This window comes from Bidens hawaiensis, unplaced genomic scaffold (genome assembly GCF_021521415.1).
Source record: "Bidens hawaiensis isolate Kalapana, Puna unplaced genomic scaffold, B.hawaiensis_p1.1 tig00049144_1, whole genome shotgun sequence".
NCBI classification, from domain to species: domain Eukaryota; kingdom Viridiplantae; phylum Streptophyta; class Magnoliopsida; order Asterales; family Asteraceae; genus Bidens; species Bidens hawaiensis.
In genome coordinates this window covers 45,123-69,324 of record NW_027498797.1, presented here as the reverse complement: position 1 = coordinate 69,324, position 24,202 = coordinate 45,123, and the positions used below count along the sequence as shown (strand labels likewise).

The 24,202-nt window shown below is 40.9% G+C and overlaps 1 protein-coding gene across 3 annotated transcripts; it reads left to right on the top strand.

Annotated features, from left to right (window-relative positions):
• Nucleotides 1-13,298: 13,298 nt before the first annotated feature.
• On the top strand, nt 13,299-17,721 carry LOC143597848 (putative inactive leucine-rich repeat receptor-like protein kinase At3g03770). 3 transcript variants are annotated; one of them, XM_077076227.1, is made up of 7 exons: nt 13,301-14,695; nt 16,192-16,325; nt 16,396-16,639; nt 16,735-16,946; nt 17,126-17,145; nt 17,259-17,370; nt 17,454-17,721. In XM_077076227.1, the coding sequence occupies exons 1-7, from the start codon at nt 13,345-13,347 to the stop codon at nt 17,682-17,684; spliced, it is 2,304 nt and encodes a 767-aa protein (XP_076932342.1). In that variant the 5' UTR covers nt 13,301-13,344; the 3' UTR covers nt 17,685-17,721. The 3 variants fall into 3 exon arrangements, 2 of the variants coding, with proteins under 2 accessions (XP_076932342.1, XP_076932343.1); XM_077076228.1 differs by having other exon boundaries at nt 13,618-14,695; nt 16,207-16,325; XR_013147007.1 differs by lacking the exon at nt 17,126-17,145 and having other exon boundaries at nt 13,299-14,695; nt 17,454-17,608.
• Nucleotides 17,722-24,202: the final 6,481 nt, after the last annotated feature.

Sequence of the window (24,202 nt, the reverse complement as noted above, 5' to 3'; positions counted from 1 at the left end):
CTTTAAAGGAAGATGATAAATTTGTAAAATTGGGTGGAATGTGTGACATTGCTCATGTAATGGTGGAAACCGGAAAACACGTCACTTTTGCTTTGGTTTATCATATATTGAAGCTAGCGTTGGTTTTACCGGTTGCAACCGCAATCGTTGAAAGATGTTTTTCTAACATGAAGCTTATCAAGACGGATTTGCACAATCGAATGGGTGATGAATATTTGAACAATGCCTTAATTCGTGCGAAAGAAACGCTTGATAAAGTAAAAAAAAGATGATGTAATGACTCGATTTCAAGCTTTCAAAAACCGAATGTGAGATATATGCAGGTCATGTGTTTAAATTTATGTATCATCGTGTTTCTATTTTTGTTTAGTTTACATTGTACGAAATACGGTTATTTTTTATTTTTATTTTTTCATTTTTTTGTGAATGTTACCCTTGACATTTGGTTTTAGATCCGCCACTGGGTGGTAATGCTGGTACCCAATGGTAATGGCGGTGGTAGCCGGTGGTGGCTAGATGTTGTGGTGGTGGTGGCCGAAAGTGGTGATGGTGGTGATGGCCGGTGCTGGTGGTCGATGGCAGTCTGAGGGGCTATGCGGGTGGTGGTGGTGGTGATGGTGGCCGATGGTGGAGATGGAGGGAATTGAATGAAAAAAATGAGATTTATTGTGGAATAGATGATGTGATTCCATTGACCAACAAAACACATTTTTTTTCCATTCTATCACAAATCACAATAGTTCATTTAATCACAAATCACATTTTTTTCATTCCATCACAAACCACATAGTTGTTTTAGCTTTTCAAACAAGTGTTTAGTCTTTGTCAATGTTATGTAACAGGCGTTTATACCTTGGGAGGCATGTAAATGGGCGTCTACTCGTGAATGTGTGTTTAGCCCATGAAAACTCATTGTAAAATGGGTGTTTAAAACACATGTATACACACTATAAGTGTCACAACAGTCATATCCGTAAAGAGATGATTAGTATTGCAACTCGCGTATAGATTGTCCTTTTGAAACTCGTGTTGTTAAGAGTCTCACTCAAAAAAAGAATAAGATGAATAATTCGTATATGTTTTTGGTTGTCTTTTTATAAATCATACTAAGGTTGGTTGTTGTAAAGGGACTTTAAACATCAAGTTAAAGCGTCACGTTGTTGTCACGTGGTTAGTGCGACGTTAACTAACACACCCATCTAAAACCTTTGTTGTGGTTTAAAGTCAATATTACCATGTTAAAGCCCCACAATTTCCTTGTTAAAGTATTTGGGCCTCACTAAATCCTTATTAAAGGGTTGTTACCACGTAACTATTTCCCCTTTACCGCCCATACATGAAAGCTCAGCGCGGTGTTAAAGCCCCGTACCACGCCACATCACTTTTATGACCCTAATGAAACCTCACAACAACCTATCTAAGAAAATCTGAATATCTAATTTCATTACTTCAGTCTTTTGGTTTCCATACTATGTTCATGCAGCAATATATAATGGCATTGTTAATTACACGTTATTGAGTAGATTCAATCACAAACAACCATCATATAATCATATTTTTAAATATGGCCAACCAAATAACGGTGTTATATATATTATTTAGTTGGAAATTGTATTTGCTAACTTAGTAAAATAATTATATTGACGGAACTTTATAAAATAGTAACAAACTTTCAATATTATATTAATTATATTAGTCTATTTTTTTTCTCAATTAGATTACTTACAAACTCTTTTTTATCTCAATTTGATTATTCATTTTCACGGTTTCACCTTATGCATTAATCATATGTTTTTCCTTTTATCAATTTGGTATATTATTATGCTGACATGGTATGTATATTTTCCTTTTAAAAAAATTTGTTAATATGTGGAGTGGACGGATGATATGGAATTTAATAAAAACATAAAAAATGTATTTGTAATGTTAGCGACATGGATTTTTTTATTAAAAAAATAAAATGTTCACAACAACATATTTTTTTGTCTTTTAAAATATTAAAATTTCAAAAAATTCCATTTGTTTGTTTTCTCATAAAGCACTGGATTTCAAAATTTATAATTTTATATTATAAAAATTCTATTTTAGTTTTAAATTTTCATATATGATCCAGAAACGTTTTGGAGAGATGGATTACTTTGATCGTGTTCGACCAAATCCCAATTGCTGATAACTAGAAAATAGTAATTAGCTTTAGTTTTAAGATTTAACTTCAATATGGTTTTAATTGTTAATCTTTTAGATTGACGAATTTCTTGTTCGTGTTTATGCCACCGTACTTTATAATTTTGAGAGCTTCGATGTCTCACTTTGGCCAGACTATGTTGTCTTAACCGAGCTCATGTTGGCTTCAGAGCTTGACTTTGACGTTTTTGGGAAACCATGTCGTTGGCTGCCACTTGACAGTCGTTGTGCCACCATAAGAGCAAAACTCTTTGGCGTAATGCATGATGAGACCAAAACCCAAGTGGGCTCATGATTCAAACTAACAACCTCGCAAGGCCTAACTCAAATTCTTTATTGCCAATATCCATCCAAAGTGACACAAGTGAGAATCAAATCAAAATGGTAAATCCTGCATCATCATAAATTATTTTTTCTCCTGATCAACCGCCATTATTAACCGTGTGAATCACCATTGCTTCTATCCCTCGACCTTTCATTCACTCGTCGGTTAGGCAATTGACAACCATTGTGGGCAGCGTAATGGCTACCGCCGTAATTGACAGAGCGGAGGTCATTTGGTCTTTAGTTGTGGGTTAGGGTACCAGAGGACAAGGAACGCCTGGAAACGATCTGCGCCTCGATGGAAGGGTTTGATGGCAGCACAAACACCCCCCTGGGTATCCTATCTTTCCCCGTCACTCTTACGGATGGGAAACACTCCCGCACAGAAGATGTGGACTTTGTCGTGATGAGGAAGCCACACCACACATACGACATTCTCTTCGGGAGAGACGGGATGGCAAGATTCAACGCCGTGGTATCCTCAGTCCACGGCATGATGGGATGGCCAACAGCTGAGGGTGTAGCGATGATCACCGGCATTCCCCAGGTATGCATCGCATCTGTCTCATCTAAACCCAAACCAAAGATGGCTAAACCAACCATCACCGAACCAGAAAGATGGGCCTTCAATGGCAAGTACCCTGACCAGGCCGTCACCATTGGCCCGACAATTGTTGATCCCACACGCACCTTACTCAAGCGCTTATTACAAAAAAAACGCTGACATCTTCGCGTGGACACCAGCTGACATGACTGGTGTACCCCGAAGTAAGGCAGAGCATAAGCTCAAATGCGATCCGGCTGTTACGCCGATCGTACAAAAGCGCAGAGTAATGGGGCCAGAACAAACTAACGCGTGTAGAACCCAAGTCAAGGAACTCCTTGACGCAGGCATCGTACGCGTTAGTAGATATCAAACTTGGGTTGCAAATCCCGTTATGGTACCGAAGAATAACAAACAATGGCGCATGTGCATAGATTTCAAGGACTTGAACAAAGCATGCCCCAAAGATTGTTATCCGTTACCCGAAATTGATCTTAAGGTGGATTCGTTGGCACCGTTCCGCCTTAAATGCTTCCTGGACGCGTATAAGGGGTACCATCAAATACACATGGCCGTTGATGATCAGGACAAAACCGCTTTTCGGACGCCCGATGGCACATTTTGTTACCAAATGATGCCATTCGGACTTAAGAATGCCGGGTCCACATACCAACGCCTGATGGACAACCAGTTTCATACCCAAATTGGGAGGAACTTGGAAGTCTACATGGATGACTTGGTCATCAAAAGCCCTGACCCAGAAGCGATGTTGAAAGACATTGAAGAGACTTTCAACACGCTCAGGAAGATAAACATGAAGCTCAACCCGAGCAAGTGTGCCTTTGGAATGGAAGAAGGGAAGTTCTTGGGGGTCATCGTCACTAAAGATGGCTTCAGAGCGAACCCTGAAAAGGTCGAAGCCATTATCAAAATGGAATCACCTACTACCATCAAACAGGCTCAGACACTGAATGGACGACTAGTGGCACTTAATCGCTTTTTGGCAAACCACGCAGATAAGTCGTTTCCCTTCGTGTCAACGTTGAGAAACTGTTTAAAGAAAACGCACTTCCGCTGGACACCAGAAGCGGAAGCAGCTTTTCAGGAGATTCGGTCACGCTTGATCGAACTCCCAACGCTCACAGCACCAAAAGCGGGAGAGGAGTTAATCCTATACCTTTCCGCAACAGATAGAGCAACCGGGGCAGTCCTGCTAGCAGAGCGAAAAGGCATCCAGATGCCAATCTATTATGTCAGCCGTATCCTAACTGACGTAGAAACCCGGTACTCTACCCTCGAAAAATTAGTCTTAGCACTTATACACGCTTCACGCAGGTTAAGACGATATTTCCAGGGTCACCCAATCACCATTCTCTCCAACTTCAAACTGGCAAACGTTCTAGGCAAACCCGAGTTATCGGGACGCCTAGCCAAATGGGCAATTGAGTTGGGGGAATACGCGATAAAGTATAAGCCAAGACCAACCATAAAAGGCCAGGTTCTGGCCGACTTTATTACAGAAGTGCCTGCATCGCGGGAAAAAGAGTGCCAGGAAGAGGCTCAACCCTCTCCAGCACAAGACATCAATGATGTCTGGCGACTCTACACTGATGGAGCAGCCAGTAACGAGGGTTCAGGCGCAGGGCTGAAACTAACCAACCCAGCAGGCCAAGAATACACTTACGCTATTCGACTGGATTTTCCAAGTACGAATAACGAAGCCGAGTATGAGGCATTCTTGGTTGGGCTGAGAATTGCGCGTAAGATGGGAGTGAAAAACTTGGAAGCCCACGTGGATTCCATGTTAGTAGCCAATCAAATTAACGGGACGTACACGGCCGTGAACGACACAATGGCCCTGTACCTCGCACAAGCAAAATCCCTTATGCGCGATTTCAACGACTGCAAAGTCATACATGTCAAGCGAAGTGAAAACAAATCTGAGAATGCGTTAAGCAAGCTTGCATCATTAGCCTTCACCCACTTAGGAAAGGATATCCGCATTGAACTCCTCGAGACACCTTCGGTACCGCACAAGGAAATTTGTGTCATCCAAACCGGCACGGAAACGTGGATGACACCAATAATAAAATACCTTGCGGCAGGTACACTACCAGAGTCAAAAACACAGGCAAGAAAACTACGCTGTAAAGCACTGAATTATCAACTCGTCGATGACATCCTTTACAGACGTAACTTTCTTGGCCCACTCTTAAGATGCGTGGACAACCAAGATGCTGACTACCTCCTAAGGGAAGTACACGAAGGCATCTGTGGAGTACACGCAGGTCCCCGCGCTGTTGTAGCTAAGCTAAACAACGCGGGATACTTTTGGCTGGGGATGCATACGGATGCGCTGGCATACATTAGAAAATGCAGGTCTTGCCAGCTTTACGCACCCAACACGCACCGCCCGAAGAATGAACTTGTTCCAGTCACCTCTTCATGGCCATTTCAGAAGTGGGCCATCGATGTGACAGGCCCATTTCCTACAGCAGCAGGAAATGTTCAGTTCCTAGTGGTAGCCATCGACTACTTCACCAAGTGGATAGAAGCAAAACCCTTAGCCCAAACAACCGCGAAACATATCAAAAAGTTTATTTGGGAATTTATTATTTGTCGTTTTGGACTTCCACAGAATTTGGTGAGCGATAACGGCACCAACTTTGCTGACAAGAAGCTACAACAGTGGCTGAAAGAACTTCAAATCACCCACACCTTTACCTCAGTGGCACACCCGCAAGGTAATGGTGAGGTGGAAAGAGCAAATAAGAGCATCGTCGAAGGCATAAAGAAAAGACTCTTGGAACACAGATCCGGCTGGGTGGACGAGCTTCCACACGTCCCTTGGGCAAACAGAATGCTGAAAAAGGCCAGTACGGGAGAAACCCCGTTCAGCCTCACTTATGGCACTGAAGCCATGGTCCCGGTCGAAATTGGTTTACCCTCACCAAGGGTCTTGATTCAGTCAGAAGACAATGTTGCGGAAAGACGGTTGGACCTTATGCTAACCGAGGAACGCAGAGACTTAGCCGCAGTGCGTGAAGAGAACTACAAGCGACAAATGCAAAAGTACTACAACACGCGGGTAAAACTCTGCAACTTCAAAGTAGGAGACTACATACTGCGTAACAACGAGGCTTCGAACCAAGAACGCCCAGGAAAGTTGGCCCCGGTCTGGGAAGGGCCATACATCATCAAAGAAGTCCTGGGAAAGGGCGCATACCGGCTCGAAAGGCTCGATGGCACTCCCATCCCAAGAACGTGGAATGGAGCTCAATTACGCAAAATGTTATATGTAGATCAATTCCAAACTTGTAAAGAAAAGGCCTAGAGCCACTTCTAATGGAAATGATTCTCCTTTCACAATGTGTTGATAGCCTTACCTTTATACTTATGAACTTCCCACACTAATGTGCCGGTATTCGCCGCATAAATGGGGGAAGAAGTAAGTCATTACGCGTGGAAAGCGGCAAAACCCGCATAAACACAACGCTAAAAATCTCAAGTTTTAAGGAAAACCTACACGCAGGTCAGATGTAAGTAAAGTTTAGCCATCCTTGTAAGTGCAAGTGACGGTCTTACCCGCACAATCACGAACAAGGAAGCAAAAACTTCAACCTATCATCTACCACGTTCAAAGGTTAACTTATTCTGAACACTTAGAAAATTTCAAAGGAAAAGATGAGGAAAACTTCCACGCAGGTCAGATATAAGTAAAGTTAAGCCATCCTACTAAGTGTAAGTGACGGTCATACCCGCACAATCATGAAAGAGGAAGCGAAACAAACTTATAATTTACCACGTTAAAAAGTTAACTTATCTAAGTACTAAAGAAATTGCTAAGTTAGATCAAAACATGCGTAAAATAAACAAGGCAAAGAACTAACACAATCTTTATTTCATCAAATTCAAATATTACAAAGATAGCTATACAAAAGCAAAAATCTATGCTAATGGTGGAAAGGGATCTTCAGAATCAAGCTTCAGGACCACTTCCACTTGGACCCGCTCCATCAGTAGAGCGTGGTGGTTCAAGGAAGGCTTTAAGAATAGCTAGCCCATCATCAGCAGCAGCGACTTCGTTCACCTTCTCCACCACCGGATGCGGGAAGGCGGCATACTGGTTCACTGCTTGGTCGTAAATAGCTTCAGTATCCACATCATACAAAGGGAAGTTGGAAGGCGGGATGCCTTTCTCAACGAACCCTAGACCAAGCAGGAAGCCGGCCTTTTCCCCATCCTCATGAGAAGCGTTGAGGGCTGCGCTCATAGAATCGTCATAAGACGTCTCTGAGAAGACCCGATACACAACCTACAAAGAAAAATACAAGTATCAGAACCTTTTCTATTTACAAAGAAAAGCGTGAAGACATGAAGCTAAACATACTTGAGACAACGCTTCTCGAAGAAGCCATTCCTTGGCAACCAGAGCTTCTTGGAGGGCAGCTTGAGCTTCGTTACGGGCGCGTTCGGCTTCACTCTTGTTGAGGTTGGCAAGCAACACATCTTTAGCCGCAGCCTCTTCGACGCCCTTTAGCTTACGCTCGGTATGGTCAAGCACCCCCCTCTGGTCTAGGATTTCCTGAAGCTTCTTAGCGTCCTCCATCGCCAAGGCATCATGAGCCTGCTGGAGAGCCTCTAATTTGGCTTTAAGCTCTTCATTCTCCAGGCGTTGAGGCTCAGCAACAGCTTCAGCCTTGGTGGCCCTTTCAGTCGCGTTCCTAGCAGTCTCCTTAGCCAGCCGAAGCTGTTCATTAACAGCTTGGGCAGCCTTGGAGCGAGCCTCGAGACGGGCCTGAACCTCGACTTCAAGGGCCTTGAACGCCTTCTCCTTCTCCGCCGCCGCGGCGGAAAGCCTCCTATTCTCCTCCCGGACAGCCCGCGCCTGAGCTACTTCCTGAAGGCGAGCTGCTTTTAACTTGTCGTTTTCACGACAAAGCAGCTCGACGCGCGGCTGCATCCGGGCCAGGAGAACCCGAAGCTCATTGGTTAGCCTATCCTCCTGGTAGCTAGCCATGGCTTCCCCCAACGCACCACTGGGAGCAACGTGACGAGCCCACTCCACGCACTCCACAGGGGTGCGAAGGGTTGTTCCTCGGAGAATGTTCCATCGTGGAACATACACTTCATTGGAATCCGACACTGCAAAAAACAAAGAGCAGTTAGGAAAAGATGGTTGAAAAATATAAAATAGGCCAAAAGAACCCTACGCACCTGTAGGGTCAATAACAGGCCGATAGCCGCCGAACCCATCACCTGAACCCAAGGGAAATCCATCCAAGAGGTTAGGCAGATGGGAAGGTGGCAGAGTTTGGCGATACGCCCCATGCATACCTGAAGGATCGGCCGTCGTTGCCGATGACGGAGGAGGCATGGTGGCGGCCGCCGCGGTGGCCGCTGCAGAATCCGCAGCAATAGTAACCGCCGGCTCGGTGAAAGATGCTGTAAAAATAGCACTCACAGCCGGCGGTGACGTCATCACAGCTGGAACAGTCGGCTCAGAGTGAGCGACTGAACCAGCGGAAGCAGGCGCAGGCGCCTGGGTCGTCGCCTCAGGAAGGCTGACCAAGCCTACCGTCATTGGCGGAGAGGTACTCCTCTGCGCTCCACCCTGGAATGCGTCAACATCCACGCCTGCGTAAAGAAGATAAGTGTTAATGATAATAAGCTATGAAGTTAAAGAAAGGAAGATTGTACTTACGGGTTTTCTTGAGCCTAAAGGTACGGAGAGGCGGGGACGAACCCGATGGAGCCGGCCTCTTTGCGCCGATCACCGTCGTCTTCTTGGGCTCTCCGGAGGTGACAGTCGCAGCCTCCGGAGCGGTGGTCTTGTCACCACCGGGATTCCCCGCCACCTCTTCGCTCTCGGTCTCCGAATCAGACCGAGGCGCCGGATCGGCAGTGGAGGCCACCTTCTCCTTCCCCTTCCCGCCGGCAGCCTTCTTCTTCCGCACCAACGGAGGACCATCTGCGGATTCCTCATCAGAACATACGATTAGAGGAATTCCAGCAGAGGTTTCAACATTGAGGGGTCGAGGGTTGAAGAGCGCCTTACCTGGCCGCCTGGCGCTCAGGATCTCGTGGCCTAGCGGGTAAACCTCCACGAACCGATCCGCCGTTTGTTCTAGGATGGGCAACTCGTTCTCGTCTAGAGCGCGAGTACCCATCCGAGCGGGACCGTCAGCCTCCCGCGGGTTCAGGAGCGACTGCAAGTCGTTCCCCTCTGAAATAAACAGGAAGCAAGTTAGAAGAAATTCAAAATCAACAAAAGGAAACAAAGCATACCGTAAGGAACAGAGTTCGAACCGTATTCAAGGACGATTGGGATTTTTTGCGCATCCACCCGCTTCCACACCCGGCTCATCCCCAGCATCACCATCCCGGACTCCGCAAACCGGTAAACCGGAGATTGGACCCGGGAAATCTTCGAAAACCATTCCGCCTCCTCGTAGTTGGAGGCGTGAAGGCTAGGAAGTGCTTGCCCATTTTTGAACTTCATGGCAAGGGGGATGGCGCGAGCGGATATGTAGAAGAACTCCCTCTTCCACGAGCGAAGACTGCGCTCGGTTGCGCAAATCTTCAAACCCTTAATCCGGGTTATCAGAGTATACCACCCCTGGATGCACCTCCAAGTATAGAAGGTCATCAGGCGCTCAACATAGGGCTCAATGCCCAGAATCCGGCACACCCACTCGAAGTGCCGGATCTTGGCAATCGCCATCGGGTGCACCTCGGTCAGGTGCACACCGTGCCTCTCCAGGACACGGTAAACAAACTTTGTCAACGGGAACCTAAGATTCCCATAAACAAAGAATGCAGCATATACCCCGATCTTGCCTCTGGGGGCATCGTACACAGTCTGATGGGGTTCAGGAAACTCAGGCTCGAGAGACTCGAGCATGAACTTCCTGACGACGTACTGGTACAGATCGACAGGCAAAGCACACTGGCACTCGCCAGCAGTACTCTTGTCGTCGGCTGTAGACTCAAGATCACGAGACGACATCTTGCAGATGAAAGAAAACGATTTCGAGAAAAGGCTCGACTGAAAAGTTGAGTATTCACCGGAAATCGTTATGAAGATGAAGAGAAAAGTGAAAGTGTAAATTACAAAGAACCCTCTCCCCCTTTATATACTAATCGCAATTAATGCGATGAATTTAATGCGGAGGAGAGAGAAATCGAATGTGCAATGAAACTATGACACGTGGCAAAAAGCAAGCTGGCAACAGCTGTTGAAAGGACGCATACCATTAATTTCGCGGCCACGCGCCCGAAAAAACGGGCCCACGCGCCTGAAAAAAGCGACTGGAATGACCAGGTACTGTCACGTTACCATAACTTCCTGCACGTCCTGACACAGTCAGAAGAAACCGTCGCACGACGTTTCAGAGGTTTGGACTGTTCTTATCCTTTCACCAACTCTTCGAATTTCAAAAAAATTCAAAAAAGATTCAAAAGTAGGCGGGGAAAATACCCCTTACCTTGGCAACCAAGTAACCATAAGACGGGTGCGGGTACAGTGTCAAGGCAAAACCCTTCACATACTTAGCACCCGCAGGGAATTGACGCCAGGAATACCTTGGAAGTAAAGTAACCGTAAGACGAGTGCGGGTACAGTGTCAAGGCAAAACCCTTCACATACTTAGCACTCTGCAGGGAATTCAAACCAAGAAGGATCTTCTGGGCCATGCTTGCGGAAACGGGAGTAACATCCCCGCATGACGGGAACGTCGAGAACTATATTGTTTGAAACTCCATGATGGGATTGGTGGTTTTAGCATAATTGATCAATATGTTGAAAACTACCAAAACCCCATGGAGAATCCACACAAATGGGATTCAACGCTCCTGACGTGCGAGGAGGTTACAAACCTACCCGCTTCACACCCAAAGATCAAGCAGAAAAGTCGGGAATTTCTGCGTGACATCAGGAAAACCGCGGGAAGAATCACCACGGAAAACCTAAAAACTAAACCCTTTTCAAAACCCCTTGCTAAGTCCAAAAGTTCACCTCATTAATAATTCATGAGAAGAACATTGGACTGGGGGGACTTGAAGAGGTAGGTCCCAGCAGGGCCCAGTTGGACCCGCAAGACTCACCTTGAATAGGGACGTCTGCGCAATGACCAACTGCTCCAGCAGGACCCACCATGCTCAGAGAACCTTACGCGCAGTACGCCAGCTGTACCCGCAGGGAAAGCCTCCCAATGGTGAAGTACACCGCCTGTTCCCGCAGCTGCGGATACAAGCCATCAGGGAAGGCTACCCGCACTGACAGCAAGGCTACACGCACAAGGCATTCGCTACTTCAGTAGTCACATGAAGGAATGAGCAAGGCGGGAATACTCCCGCCTAAATGAGCCAGTCCGTATGCTTCTGGAAGGTCTTTCGTACTATACCTACTAAGGTATGGGCGGAACAGACAATTTGACCAGAGCAGCCCATGAACCAATCACAGGGTGACAGCTCACCGACAACAATACGAGGAGGAGCACACTCTAGTACTGTTTGTCACTATTAGCCGCTGCCTACTCACCAACCCTTACGATGGGACGTGCGCAGCCTACAGTTGGTGGAACAGTGCGTAGCCGGCAGTAAAGGAACAGTATACAGCCGACCTTTACTGTTGGCCGTAGCCTATCCACCAACCAGCATGGCCTGTGCGTAGTCCACTGTTGGTGGAACAGGAATACTATTCAGCCGGCTGTACCTTCTAGGAAACCTACCTTCGGCTATAAATACTCCAACACCTTGGAATGGCAAGGACATCATCTGATATCTCAATCTTATCTAGCAATCTCTTAATATACACTTATATTCAGAGCAATCTAGTCTGATTCTCACGCCGGAGGGTGGTCACAAGGAGGAACCCCCCCCCTTCTCAGTGACGAGCTTACGGTGTCTGTTTTGCAGGTCCCCTGAAGAACAACCTTCTCTGCCAGACCTCATCCTCGTAGGAAACATTACTTAACCCCCAGATTATCTATAATCTGCCCCGGGTCACTTAGTGTTTCTTCAGGTACCAGAGGGATGAACAAGAGGGGATGTAAATATGGGTTTTATACCTTTTTTCTTTTCATTTTTACTTTTAGCAAAATGCCAAATTGTAAAAAAAAAGAAGGTGATTTCATATTAAGTTAACATCAGTACATAAAAACTAAAAGGAAAATTACTGGATAAACAGTAATGGACAAGATAGTAATTTCCAAAAGATGTAGACGATAAATAAAAATTCACTTTTACACATGTGTTATCCATATAATAATTACCTTTAATTAATTTTTTTTTTCTGAATAAATGAACATTTTGTTTTGAATGGATGGAGAGAATCTTAAATATTGCTAGGAGACATGGCCAGCATGATTATCCTTTAAAGGTAAAGGGCAAAGACCAATGCTGTCTTTCACTCTTTCATAGAAGTTTGTATCTTTGAATTCCACCCAAAATCAAAGTTTCTTGCTTAATACTTTTCCTTTTTCCTCTTTTATTCATATATTTTGATATTAATATTATTTTTTCTTTCAATATAATCTTTTTTTTTTATCACAATCCTATCATTAGAAAGATCAAATGAACAAATAAATAAATTATTAATAGCTTAAACTTAATCATTACCATTAAGGTCCTAATTAATTACTAGGTGGTCGTTTATGACATAGATGGTAGGTGGTTGTTTGTGACAAACACACAATATTGTTACAATTTGTTTTTGACGGTGAGGTTTGGTTTATTCAAAGCATAGAACGCTTCCGGACATTTGCAACTTCTTACCAATTACATTTAAAATTTGATAAACAAATTCTTAAGCAATATAATTATATAATAGATTATAAATAACACATTAACACCCTCTCTCATGTGTATGAAGTGAATATGAATTGTGACCACCATCACCCTAACTTTTTAATAAAACATCAAACATGTCATGTCCAAATGAGACATGATTATACACTTCATATTTCATTTTGTCCTAAAACATAACCACCAACATAAATTAAAGCAAGAGGTGTAGCAAACCAATATTTAAACTTCCAGCCCCCACCCCAACTTTCTTCTTTCACTTTCTCTTCTTCCATGGCAGCAGCAGCTTTCTACTAAATGCCTTTATGTGTCCAATTTTATCTTTTACTTACACATACACACACACACAAACACCCAATTAATTCTCCACAACCATATCTTCATTCTTTACACCTCTTTTTCAAACTCATGTTTAAAGTTCAATCTTTTATTTATATAGTTATCCAACTTCAAGATTCTTGAATAGATTTACAATCACTTTCCAAATGTGTTCATCCAAATTCTTTCACATACTCTTTCTTTCATGTGTTTTCTTGATCACCAAAACCCATGAATTACAAACCACCCAATCACTAATTCTTCTCCAATTAAGAAAGCATTTGGAGTACCCAACTCAGTTAACAAATTGGGAAAATTTCAATGGTGATTTATGTAGCATCTCTCAAAATGTGCATGTAACCATCAAATGTGAAGATGACTACATTACTGAACTCAAGATCATGGGAGATAAGCTTCCAAAGGTCAGTTTTTTCCACGGGGTTGCAATTCAAAACCAAACATTATCCGAATCTTTCTCCATGGATTCCTTAATTGTTACATTAACAAGATTGACTTCACTTAAGGTTCTTAGTTTAGTCTCCTTAGGAATATGGGGGCAACTTCCTGACAAAATTCATAGACTCAATTCACTTGAATTGTTGGAGATGAGTTCAAATTTCATGTTCGGTTCGGTCCCGAATGGGATTTCAAGATTACAAAAGCTTCATACTTTAACATTAGATGGAAACTTCTTTAATGAATCTTTACCTGATCATTTCTTTGATTCATTATCAAACCTCACCGTTTTAAGCTTAAAGAACAACAAATTAACGGGTCATTTCCCTGATTCAATTTCCAAAATCGCAACAATTACAGACGTCGTTTTATCTCACAATCAACTCTCTGGCAAGTTACCTGATTTAACCACTTTATTAAATCTAAAGTTACTAGACTTAAGAGAAAACCATCTGGATTCTGAACTACCATTATTACCTAAATCAGTTACCACAGCTCTGTTAAGCAATAACTCGTTTTCGGGTCAAATTCCCGAACAATTTGGTCAACTTGACCAGCTTCATCAATTAGACATTTCATCCAACGCGTTGCGAGGAACACCTCCATCCGCATTATTCGTGTTACCAAACATAACTTATCTGAATCTAGCATCCAATATGTTAAGTGGGTCACTTCCTAACACAATCAAATGTGGAAACAAACTCGGGTTTGTCGATATTTCTAGTAATCAGTTTACGGGTCGGCTTCCGTCTTGTTTAGACACGGTTTCTAGTAACGAACGGGTTGTGAAGTTTACTGGGAATTGCTTACTTGTTGGTCAAGGAAACAGTAAAGAGTCTGACTGTAAAGAAGGGAGTGTGATCAAGAAACCATATTGGGGGAAAGCTTTGTGGGTTCTGATTGTTGTCATTTGTTCGGTTATATGTTCGGTATCGTTTGCGATTGTTGTACTAATAATCTTTCGTAAACGGCGTCGTCGTTCACGAGAGACGGTCCCTCTACAGCACACGATACCAAAAGTTAGCGAAGATCGGGCACCAATGGAGATCGCTTCTGACGCAAGTAAGTCGAACTTGAACTTTGTTTTACACTTCTAATACACTACCGTGTTATGCAACTAACTTGAGGAGGCTTTCAAACGGGTCAGGTTAGGTTGCTTTTAAAATTGTATGTGTTGGTTTGGGTAAGATATTTTAACTAAAAGGGTCAGTTTGCGCTTGTTGAAATTTCACTTGTTATTTTCGAGTTAAAGCTGGTTGACAACTTTAAAGAAATGGATCGATGTGTGTCAATGTCTTTTAAAAAATGTAATGAGTTTCAAATCTGAACGGGTTCGGTTTCAGTTAAGGTTTCCGCAGTCCGCACAACACGTGTTCTACACGAAACTGGTTTCGGAACGGAACGGGTTCTGGTTTCAGTTCGAATTGGGTTTCTGGCCGACACGAGTTTCCGCACGGGACGGGTTTCAGAACGAGTTTGGTTGAATTGGGATTTATGACGGTAAGGGTTTCGGCACGAAATGGGTTTCGGATCGGAACGGGTATCGGTTAAGAACGGGTATCGGTCCTGCACGGGTTTCCGCAAGGGACGAGTTTCGGCACGACATGGGTTTCAGATCGGAACGGGTATCGGTTAAGAACGGGTTTCGGTCCTGCACGGGTTTCCGCAAGGGACGAGTTTCGGCACGACATGGGTTTTGGATCGGAACGGGTTCGGTTAAAATCGGGTTTAGGGACGGAATGGGTTTCAGATCGGAACGGGTTCGGTTCTGACAGGTTTTGGTTCGTAACGATTTCGAGCCATCACGGATTTCGGCACGGGGCGGGTTACGGATCGTACCGGGTTTCGGGCTGGCACGAGCTTCCGTACCCGTTCTGATACGAACCAGTTCCGATCTGAAACCCGGCCCGAAAGAAACCCGTTCTAACCCGAAACCTATTCCGAATCGAACGCGTCCCAACCCGTTCCGACCCGTATCCGTATCGACTCAAACCAAAGGTATATAAATGATACCCTTTTTAATTTGACCTGTTTCGACCCTAACAAGCTCTGACCCAACCCAACCCAACCCGTTTGCCAGTCCTGCAACTAACTCTTTTAACAGTACATTTCAGCTTCTCTTTACTCTTGGGGCTAAAACCGAACCAAAGGTTTTTGGGTTTTGAAAACTTTAATTTTCAGTTTGTTTTCGGTTTTACAATTTGGTTTTAAATTTTCGGTCGAAAAAAATGGTCTAAAATAATGAGGTCGAGCCTTAAACTTTGGGACTAAATCTTTTTTGTTAGTAAATGTTTAATTGATTATTAGATATATGTACTTAAAATTTTAGAGCTACACTAGTTATTAAGTTTTACATCTCACTTAAAATTGGTTTTTTGGTTCGATTCGGTTCCAATCAGTTCGTTTTAGTTTTTGGTTGATGGCAAAAACGAAACCGAAACGAAAAATCAGTTTTTGAAAATATAACATAAAACTTAAATGTCGGTTTTTTGGTTGTATTCAGTTATTTTGGTTATATTGGTTATTCTGTTTTTGTGCACCCCTTAATTTTGTTTCAGGGATTGTATCTGAAGCATCAGAACCGGGAACCCAAGTTTCGACATCATGTAGAGTGTTTTCGATAGAAAGTTTAGCCGAGGCCACGTGCAACTTCGATCAATCGACGTTTTTGGGTGAAGGGTCTATTGGGAAGGTATTAGTAATATTAACATCTGTGATCAACTCTTTATATCCATGCATGATGAGTTTACTTGTTTTTGCAGGTTTACAAGGGGAGATTAGAAAACGGAAGCTATGTTGCTATACGATCGCTCTCCTTGTTCAAAAGATACTCCAAACGGAACCTGAAAGTCCGGTTGGATTTGATTTCAAAGCTTCAACACCCGCATCTCGTTAGCTTTTTGGGTTATTGCATTGATGATGGTGGAGTAGAGGATTCTACTTCTAGCAAAATCTTTCTAGTGTACGAATACATATCTAACGGAAATTTTCGAGCTTTTCTCTCAGGTTGTCGTTAACATTGACCAAATTGATCATACAAATCACCAGTCACCCAAATCGTTTCCTGTTTCTAACTCTAACAATAATGGTATGTTACGCAGATAATGGTCCGGAAAGAGTGCTTAAGTGGCCCGACCGATTAGCAGTTTTGATAGGAGTTGCAAAAGCGGTTCACTTTCTGCATTCAGGAGTGATCCCAGCTTCTTCTAGCAACCGTTTAAAGACAAATAACATACTGCTTGATGATTATCGGATCGCAAAGCTGAGTGATTATGGAATGTCTGTGATCACAGAAGAACTAGATAAACTTGAGGTGTAATTCTCTTACAATCTTGATGATTATCGGATTGCAAAGCTGAGCGAATATGAGCATGAAACTTTTGATTCTAGATATATTTGTTAGTTAATGATGAGCTGATTATTAGACATTCCAGTATACATTTTTGTGCTACACCATTACGCGCGTACTTAGTCATTGTTTTTCTAATGTAGGCAAAGGGAGATGGAGCATGGTAAGGAACTCCTTTTAAAGATTCCATCACCACTACCACCGTCACCGACCACAATCAACCACTGAATCTGCATGCTCTCTATTTGCATCTTAACACGGAATTGTGTGTTGCAGGCGTTTAAAGAAGTTAGCAGACGACGTATATGATTTCGGATTCATTTTGCTCGAAGCACTCTTGGGGCCGGTAGTAAGCGGCAAAGGCGAAGCCTTTTTGCTTAACGAAATGGTATGTTAGCCATAGCGATCGACAACAATTTGAAGGGTGTTGGTTTGAGTTTAAAGTGTAAATGTTCTTTTGAATATGAACAGAGCTCTTTTGGAAGCCAAGATGGGAGACAACGCATTGTGGATCCGGTTGTGTTGACGACATGCTCTCAAGAGTCTTTGTCGATTGTGATATCGATCACAAACAAATGCATATCGCCCGAACCAGCTAACCGGCCGTCTTTTGAGGATGTGCTGTGGAACTTGCAGTATGCAGCTCAAGTACAAACCACAACTGATCTTGACCTGAAATCAGATGGTGCATCACAGTGTTAATTGTATTACTTCATATTCCACAACCAATGTTAATTCTTATTTTAGGTTGGTCGAGACAATGTTTTTCATGCAATTTTCTTCTTTTTTTTTAATTTGGTATTAGGAGTGGCTTCCGCCTTACATTTTTTTCATTGACGATATTGTGTCATTTTGAGATTGAAATGACTATTTTTTTTAAGCCAACAAGACTTGTTATGGGCTAGCTAAGCCCATTAGTTTCATAATAAAATATAGGATTTTTCTTCAATTTAGGAAGTGAATAGCCCGACACGACCTTGTAAGTTAATTCGGACACGGCATACATTTAAACGAGTTAGATATGCCAACTTAGTTTTTTGTGTTGTGTACGGATCAAGCCGAAAAGTTGCCACTTTTATTAGATCTACACGTGACATTATCAGGACCGTCTCTGAAAATACCAAAAATAACCGGGGCCTGAGACATTAAAAACAAAAGTCCCTAATAATACAAACTCAAAAATTCTTATATAATTTAGACAAATGTAATAATAATAAAACAAAAAAAAGTGTGTTAGCAAAATGATCTAACTAAAATAATTAAACGAATCATGATGCTTTTCTAACATTTTTGGAAGCAAAGCCCTCGACTAACTCTTTGTAATCCGTGGTCTTTAAAACACAAAAATTTGTCTATTCATTATTGTTGTGATGCAATACTAAATTACTAATAACTAATTAATATAATTATATAATCATAAATCAAATATGAAATACATAAATTAATACTAAAATTACTCTCTAAGTCTAAATTCTAAAACATAAAAATATTAACTTAAACTCATCAAAACAAAAGTCAGAAGCTAAACGTAAAACAAAAATAATCTTAAGTATAAACATTGTTAGCGGCTTAGTTGGTCGTCACCCTAGTCGTCAGACTATCGGAGACGAAGGGCAGAACAGTGGTGGGACTAAAAGTTTTTTTATCAGAGGGTTAAAATAATTTATTAAGTCATCTGTGTTTAATAATTTTGTTTACAAGCCGGTGTCATATATAAACAAAGTAATTAAATAAAAGAATCTTAAATATTTTAAAGTATATAATTTACTAAATCAATAAAGTAACAAACTAACAATCAATACAACTTTAAAAGTAATAAGATGTTTGTTCGTCTTGGATTAGATGTTTAAGAATTAAGATGTAAACTATTGTCCTCTTTGAAAATAATAATAATAATAATAATCAAACATACAGGTGTAACAGGCATGTGAACGTAAAGAAAAATAATTAAAAGCTCTATATTGGGTTTAAACAAGGCCCAAAACACTAAACCTAAAATACTAAAATATGATTTCACTTCCTGTCTTCTTCGCATACTATACAAGGATGGGAGCTGCAACTCTACAAAGTTGGACTCTTCAAAATCCAAGCTGAAGTTGAAAATTGAAATCAGAGTTTTACACCTTTTTCTCTACATTTCCTACTATTACATATGAAAACTTTTAAAACCCATGGGCCCTAATGGGGGAGTGGGCCTGGGTCTTGAGCCCTCCCCCATGGCGGGGCATTATAATGATTTTTCTTCACCTTAGAAAGCGAACTTACCCTACCACAACGACACCATCCAAGATGAATCCAAAATGATAAGAAACATTATTCGTATGTTATTTGATTAACCAATTAGTTACTTTGGTTATTTATACTCAAGATTCCCTCGCAAGTAAATGAATCACTAAAGAAAATAAGGAGAAAACCTTTATAGGATGTGAACGGGGAGAACTCTAAAATTCATTGGATTGCATGGGAAAATGTAACGACTCGAAGGATACGGACAGGCTCGATAGCAGTTTCCTCAAAACAACCAACCTTGTTTTACTTGCTAAATGGTGGTGACGATTTAAGGTCGATGATCAAGTTTGTGTTGAAACATGATAAATGCAATTCATCACAACTCAAGGTTGTGTTACTCAATACCTTCTGCAACATGCTTCTCTAGCACTTGGAAGGACATCACAAGAATTAGTTTAGATTTGGCTTAATCAAATATTGACATCCGTAGGTAGATGAAGTGGGAAGTGGGGGACAAGATCAAATTCTGGTTAGATTGCTGGTCAGACCAGAATCCTTTAGATGAACATTTTCAAACACTCTTTGAATTAGAGTTAAGGAAGTCGTGTATGATAGCTAATAGACACCGAAAGATCCGCTACGCAATTCAACTTTCAGCATAATTAAGTAAGTCGTGTATGAAGATTTCCATCTTAACATCTTCTTTCTTCTCGGCAACACTTGTAACTTTCCTTTTACTCCCAATAATTAGTTTGTCACAACAATAGCTTTCGTTATTGTTTCTTTTCATCTTCACCACCTTCGGTAATTGAAGTTATCTTTGATGAAAGACCGGATTCTTTTGAAGGATGACGACATTCATGCTTGAAATGACCAAACTCTTGACAGTTGTAACAACTTTAGACTTATCAACTTTTCTCACAACATCATTGATTCATTTTCTTCCGGTACGATTTAAGAACTTCTTGGCAATTAATCTAGAGATAAACAAACCTACAGGTTTTTATTTGCATCAACATGGTGTCTCATCATATTGCGTATAGAATATATAGTTATTGTAGTGAGCCTAAATCTGCCAATATCTTCATGACGGGGCTTAGAAAACCGAAAGACGAAATTCTTTCATATTTGTTGTTTCTAACAACAAACTCCCCCATCCCAAATCACCTAGCTAATTTAGAGTTTGTTTCTTGATGTTGTAAACTATAATGGCATACCGAGGTCCTAATGCAAGTAGAATAAGTTCGATAACATATTCTTGACTCTTAGTTACATGGTAGCCATAAAACCTCTATTCACCGGCATTCGTACGAATATTAATACGCGAGTTGTTGCATGCCAAATTAGGGACTGGTTTAGCAACCTATGACACAATGTATAAAACTCGCTATTTTTTTATACGATAATACGAAACTCATATTAAAGATAAAAAAAAGTCAGTTATTATGGTGAAATATGAAAATTTTATGAACATTTTAAAATAACAGAGTAATTGACATGTACGTTACATGTGGAGACAGAGTCAATAAAAATAAGTTATTCTTTTTATGTTTTTTCCATTATTTTTTACTTTTAAATTAATCAAAACCATTCATTCAAACATAAGAAAATGAAATGTATTGTTTCTCACAATTTATATTTTTATGATCGTTTGTATTTTAATATTATTTTTCTTTCGGTATCCTTCTTGACGCGGAAATTAAGTCATGAGTACTCTTGACTCACTGTTACACATTTTTAAGTCATCCTCCATGACTTCTCCTTTTCTTCATCTAATTCTCTAGCAAATTTCGCGTATAAAAGTGATTTCAACAATTGTTGACTTCGAACATTAGGCGTGGTTTACATGTGACATTTATTTTAATTTTTTCTTTAGCATTAGTTTTTCCTAGTCTATCTCTGATATGATTTTAACCTTTTACGATTATTTAACACTTTAGGTCCGGCTCAAAAATCCTCATAACTAAAAAACCCTGCAACTAAGGATGCATTTTATTTTCCTTAACCTTTTACTCTTAACCTAGTTAGAATTAAGCTGATTTTTAAGTTAGTTTGGTCATTCTAAACGTTATATTTCCTACCAATTTCCAAATTTCTAGTAAATTGGACCTACTTGTTTTAAAAACTATTTTTCTTTTCAACTTTTCATTTGATGATTTGATCATATATGAACCCACACGGAAAACAAAATATATGTTTATGTCAAACTTTAATCTCGTAAAATACATATATGTTTATGTCCCGCCTGAATAAATATTGTATATTGTAATCTCTATGTCATGCATGAATCTAGTGTCAAGTATTAGCTTAATTCGCGAATTATAACTTTTTATGGTAAAATGCATGTCTTTTACATTGTTTATATCTGTTAGAATTTGAAGCACCTTTTGTTCTATCTATTGTTTTTAAAATTTTCATAAGGAAAAGTGACATGTTTAGGTTGAAACGGGTTTTAGATTGAAACGATATCGGTTTAGGTTTCGGCTCGGATCAGCTTTTGTGCCGACACGAGTTTTAGCACTGGACGGGTTGGGTTACGGTTTCTTTCGAGTTTTCGCACTAGACGGGTCGATTAAGGTTTTTGATTCGTTTTCGTCGACATTTCGGTTTCGGTTAATTTGTCGGATTTTTTTTTGAAGAACGAGGATAATGGCGAAAATATTTTAGTTTTTTTACTTTTTTTCGTTATTCGTTTATATTTTGAGTTTTGATTTTTTATTTCTTTTTTTTGAATTTTTTTTGAGGGATTTTGATCTTAATAGAAACCATCAAAAACTATTTAAAAAAATTAATAAAAAAATCATAACTCAAAAAATAAAAAAAAAACAAAAAATATAAAAAAAGTAAAACGTTTCGTCTGTTGTCCTCGTTCAAAAAAAAATCGTCAAATTAACCGAAACTGAAAAGTCGACAACAACGAAACAAAAACATGCTGAAACAAGCTGTTAAGTGATGAAAGGAACTGAATAATCACTAAAGCAAGCTGTTAAGTGCTGAAACGAACTGAAAAATCGCTTAAACGAGCTATTAGATGCTAAAACGAACTGAAAAATCGCTTAAACGAGCTGTTACCTGCTGAAACGAACTGAAAAATCGCTTAAACAAGCTGTTACGTGCTGAAACGAACTGAAAAATCGCTTAAACGAGCTGTTACGCGATGAAACAAACTGAAAAATCGCTTAAATGAGCTGTTAAGCGCTGAAACGAACAGAAAAATCGTTTAAACGAGCTGTTACGCACTGAAACGAACTGAAAAATCGCTTAAACGAACTGTTACGCTCTGAAACGAACTGAAAAATCGCTTAAACGAGCTGTTACACCCTGAAACAACCTGAAAAATCGCTTAAACGAGCTGTTACGCGATGAAACGACCTGAAAAATCACTTAAACGAGCTGTTACGCGCTGAAACGACCTGAAAAATCGCTTAAACAAGCTGTTACGCGCTGAAACGAACTGAAAAATCGCTTAAACGAGCTGTTACGTGCTGAAACGAACTGAAAAATCGCTTAAACGAGCTGTTACGCGCTGAAACGAAATGAAAAATCGCTTAAACGAGCTGTTACGCGCTGAAACGAACTGAAAAATCGCTTAAACGAGCTGTTACGCGCTGAAACGAACTGAAAAATCGCTTAAACAAGCTGTTACACGCTGAAACGAAATGAAAAATCGCTTAAACAAGCTGTTACGTGCTGAAACGAAATGAAAAATCGCTTAAACGAGCTATTACGTGCTGAAACGAAATGAAAAATCACTTAAACGAGTTTTGACCCAAACCCGTTTTGACCCGTTCCACCCTTAACCCGTTCTAACCCGAACCTGTTGACCCTAACCCGTTCCGGCTCGAACCAAAACAACCCTTTTTTAAGTGACCCGTTTCGACCCTAACCCGTTTCAACCCTAACCCGTTCCGACCCATGACCCGTTTCGACCCAACCCAACCCATTTGCCACCTCTAAATTTAGAGGTGTACAAAAAAACCGGTGTGGGACCGGTTTTAGGCAAACCGAACCGGTTTCGGGTTAAAACTAGTTTCACCCAAACTAATCCAAACCGTCAGTTTCAGGATCGGTTCCCGTTAAGATATATCAAACTGGTTTTAAAACCGAACCGGTTTGAGGAAAACCGGTTTATAAACCGAACCGATGTGACCAGGTTGGCCTATCTTGCTTCTAAACCGGTTTATAAACCGAACCGATTTGAGTCAAACCGGTTTTGACTAGCCGTTGACCAAACCGGTTCGATTTGAGTTTAAAACCGGTTTTTTACATCTCTACCTAATATCATCTTACGCATATTGGGTTTTTCTTGTTCATTGTTCAAAGTACAGGCCCAATATTTAACGAAATGGGTCAGACTCAGTAAATTACATAACTATCAAATCCTTTTAATACCTACATAACTAACAATAACATATGTACATAAGTTTTTTTTGCATGAATCAATATACAAAGATCACCATTAGCTGCAAAATGTGTACCGATACAACAGACATTCATTATCATGTTTTTCCCGCAAATCTAAAGAAACATTATAATATAACCATTAACCTACAGTCTTCAAATTCTAAAACTAAACTCCTTTCATCATGGTACTTGAGAGTAATCCTTTGTCTTGACCCGAAACTTGCAAGTCAAAGTGACCGTTAGCTAGAAAGAAAAAAAATTGAAAGTGTTCAATACAAAATACTCAAAATGTTGACCCGTATCAAACCTAACCTAAATGAATTTGCATAATATATGTTTTAAATTTGACATGTACGAAAATTGTTGAAAATTTACAGAAAAGACGCCAAAGTACAAAGTCAGGTTGACCTGAACTTTTGAAAAGACAGTTCAGGTTGACCCGTACTTTTGAAAGTGTTCAATTGTTGTTAATATATATATCTGTTGTAAATCAACCTAGGGCAAAAAGTAAAGGCAATAGATGCAAATATTTAGCCTTTTTTTCTTTGGCGTGTTTTCTTTTTTTCTCAACCGTAAAGCTTGATTCC

Coding starts and splice junctions, on each gene's coding strand:
- LOC143597848 (XM_077076227.1), top strand. CDS start 13,345: ATGTGTTCATCCAAATTCTTTCACATACTCTTTCTTTCATGTGTTTTC. Junction 14,696..16,191: donor GGAGATCGCTTCTGACGCAA/GTAAGTCGAACT, acceptor ATTTTGTTTCAG/GGATTGTATCTGAAGCATCA. Junction 16,640..16,734: donor TTTTCGAGCTTTTCTCTCAG/GTTGTCGTTAAC, acceptor TATGTTACGCAG/ATAATGGTCCGGAAAGAGTG.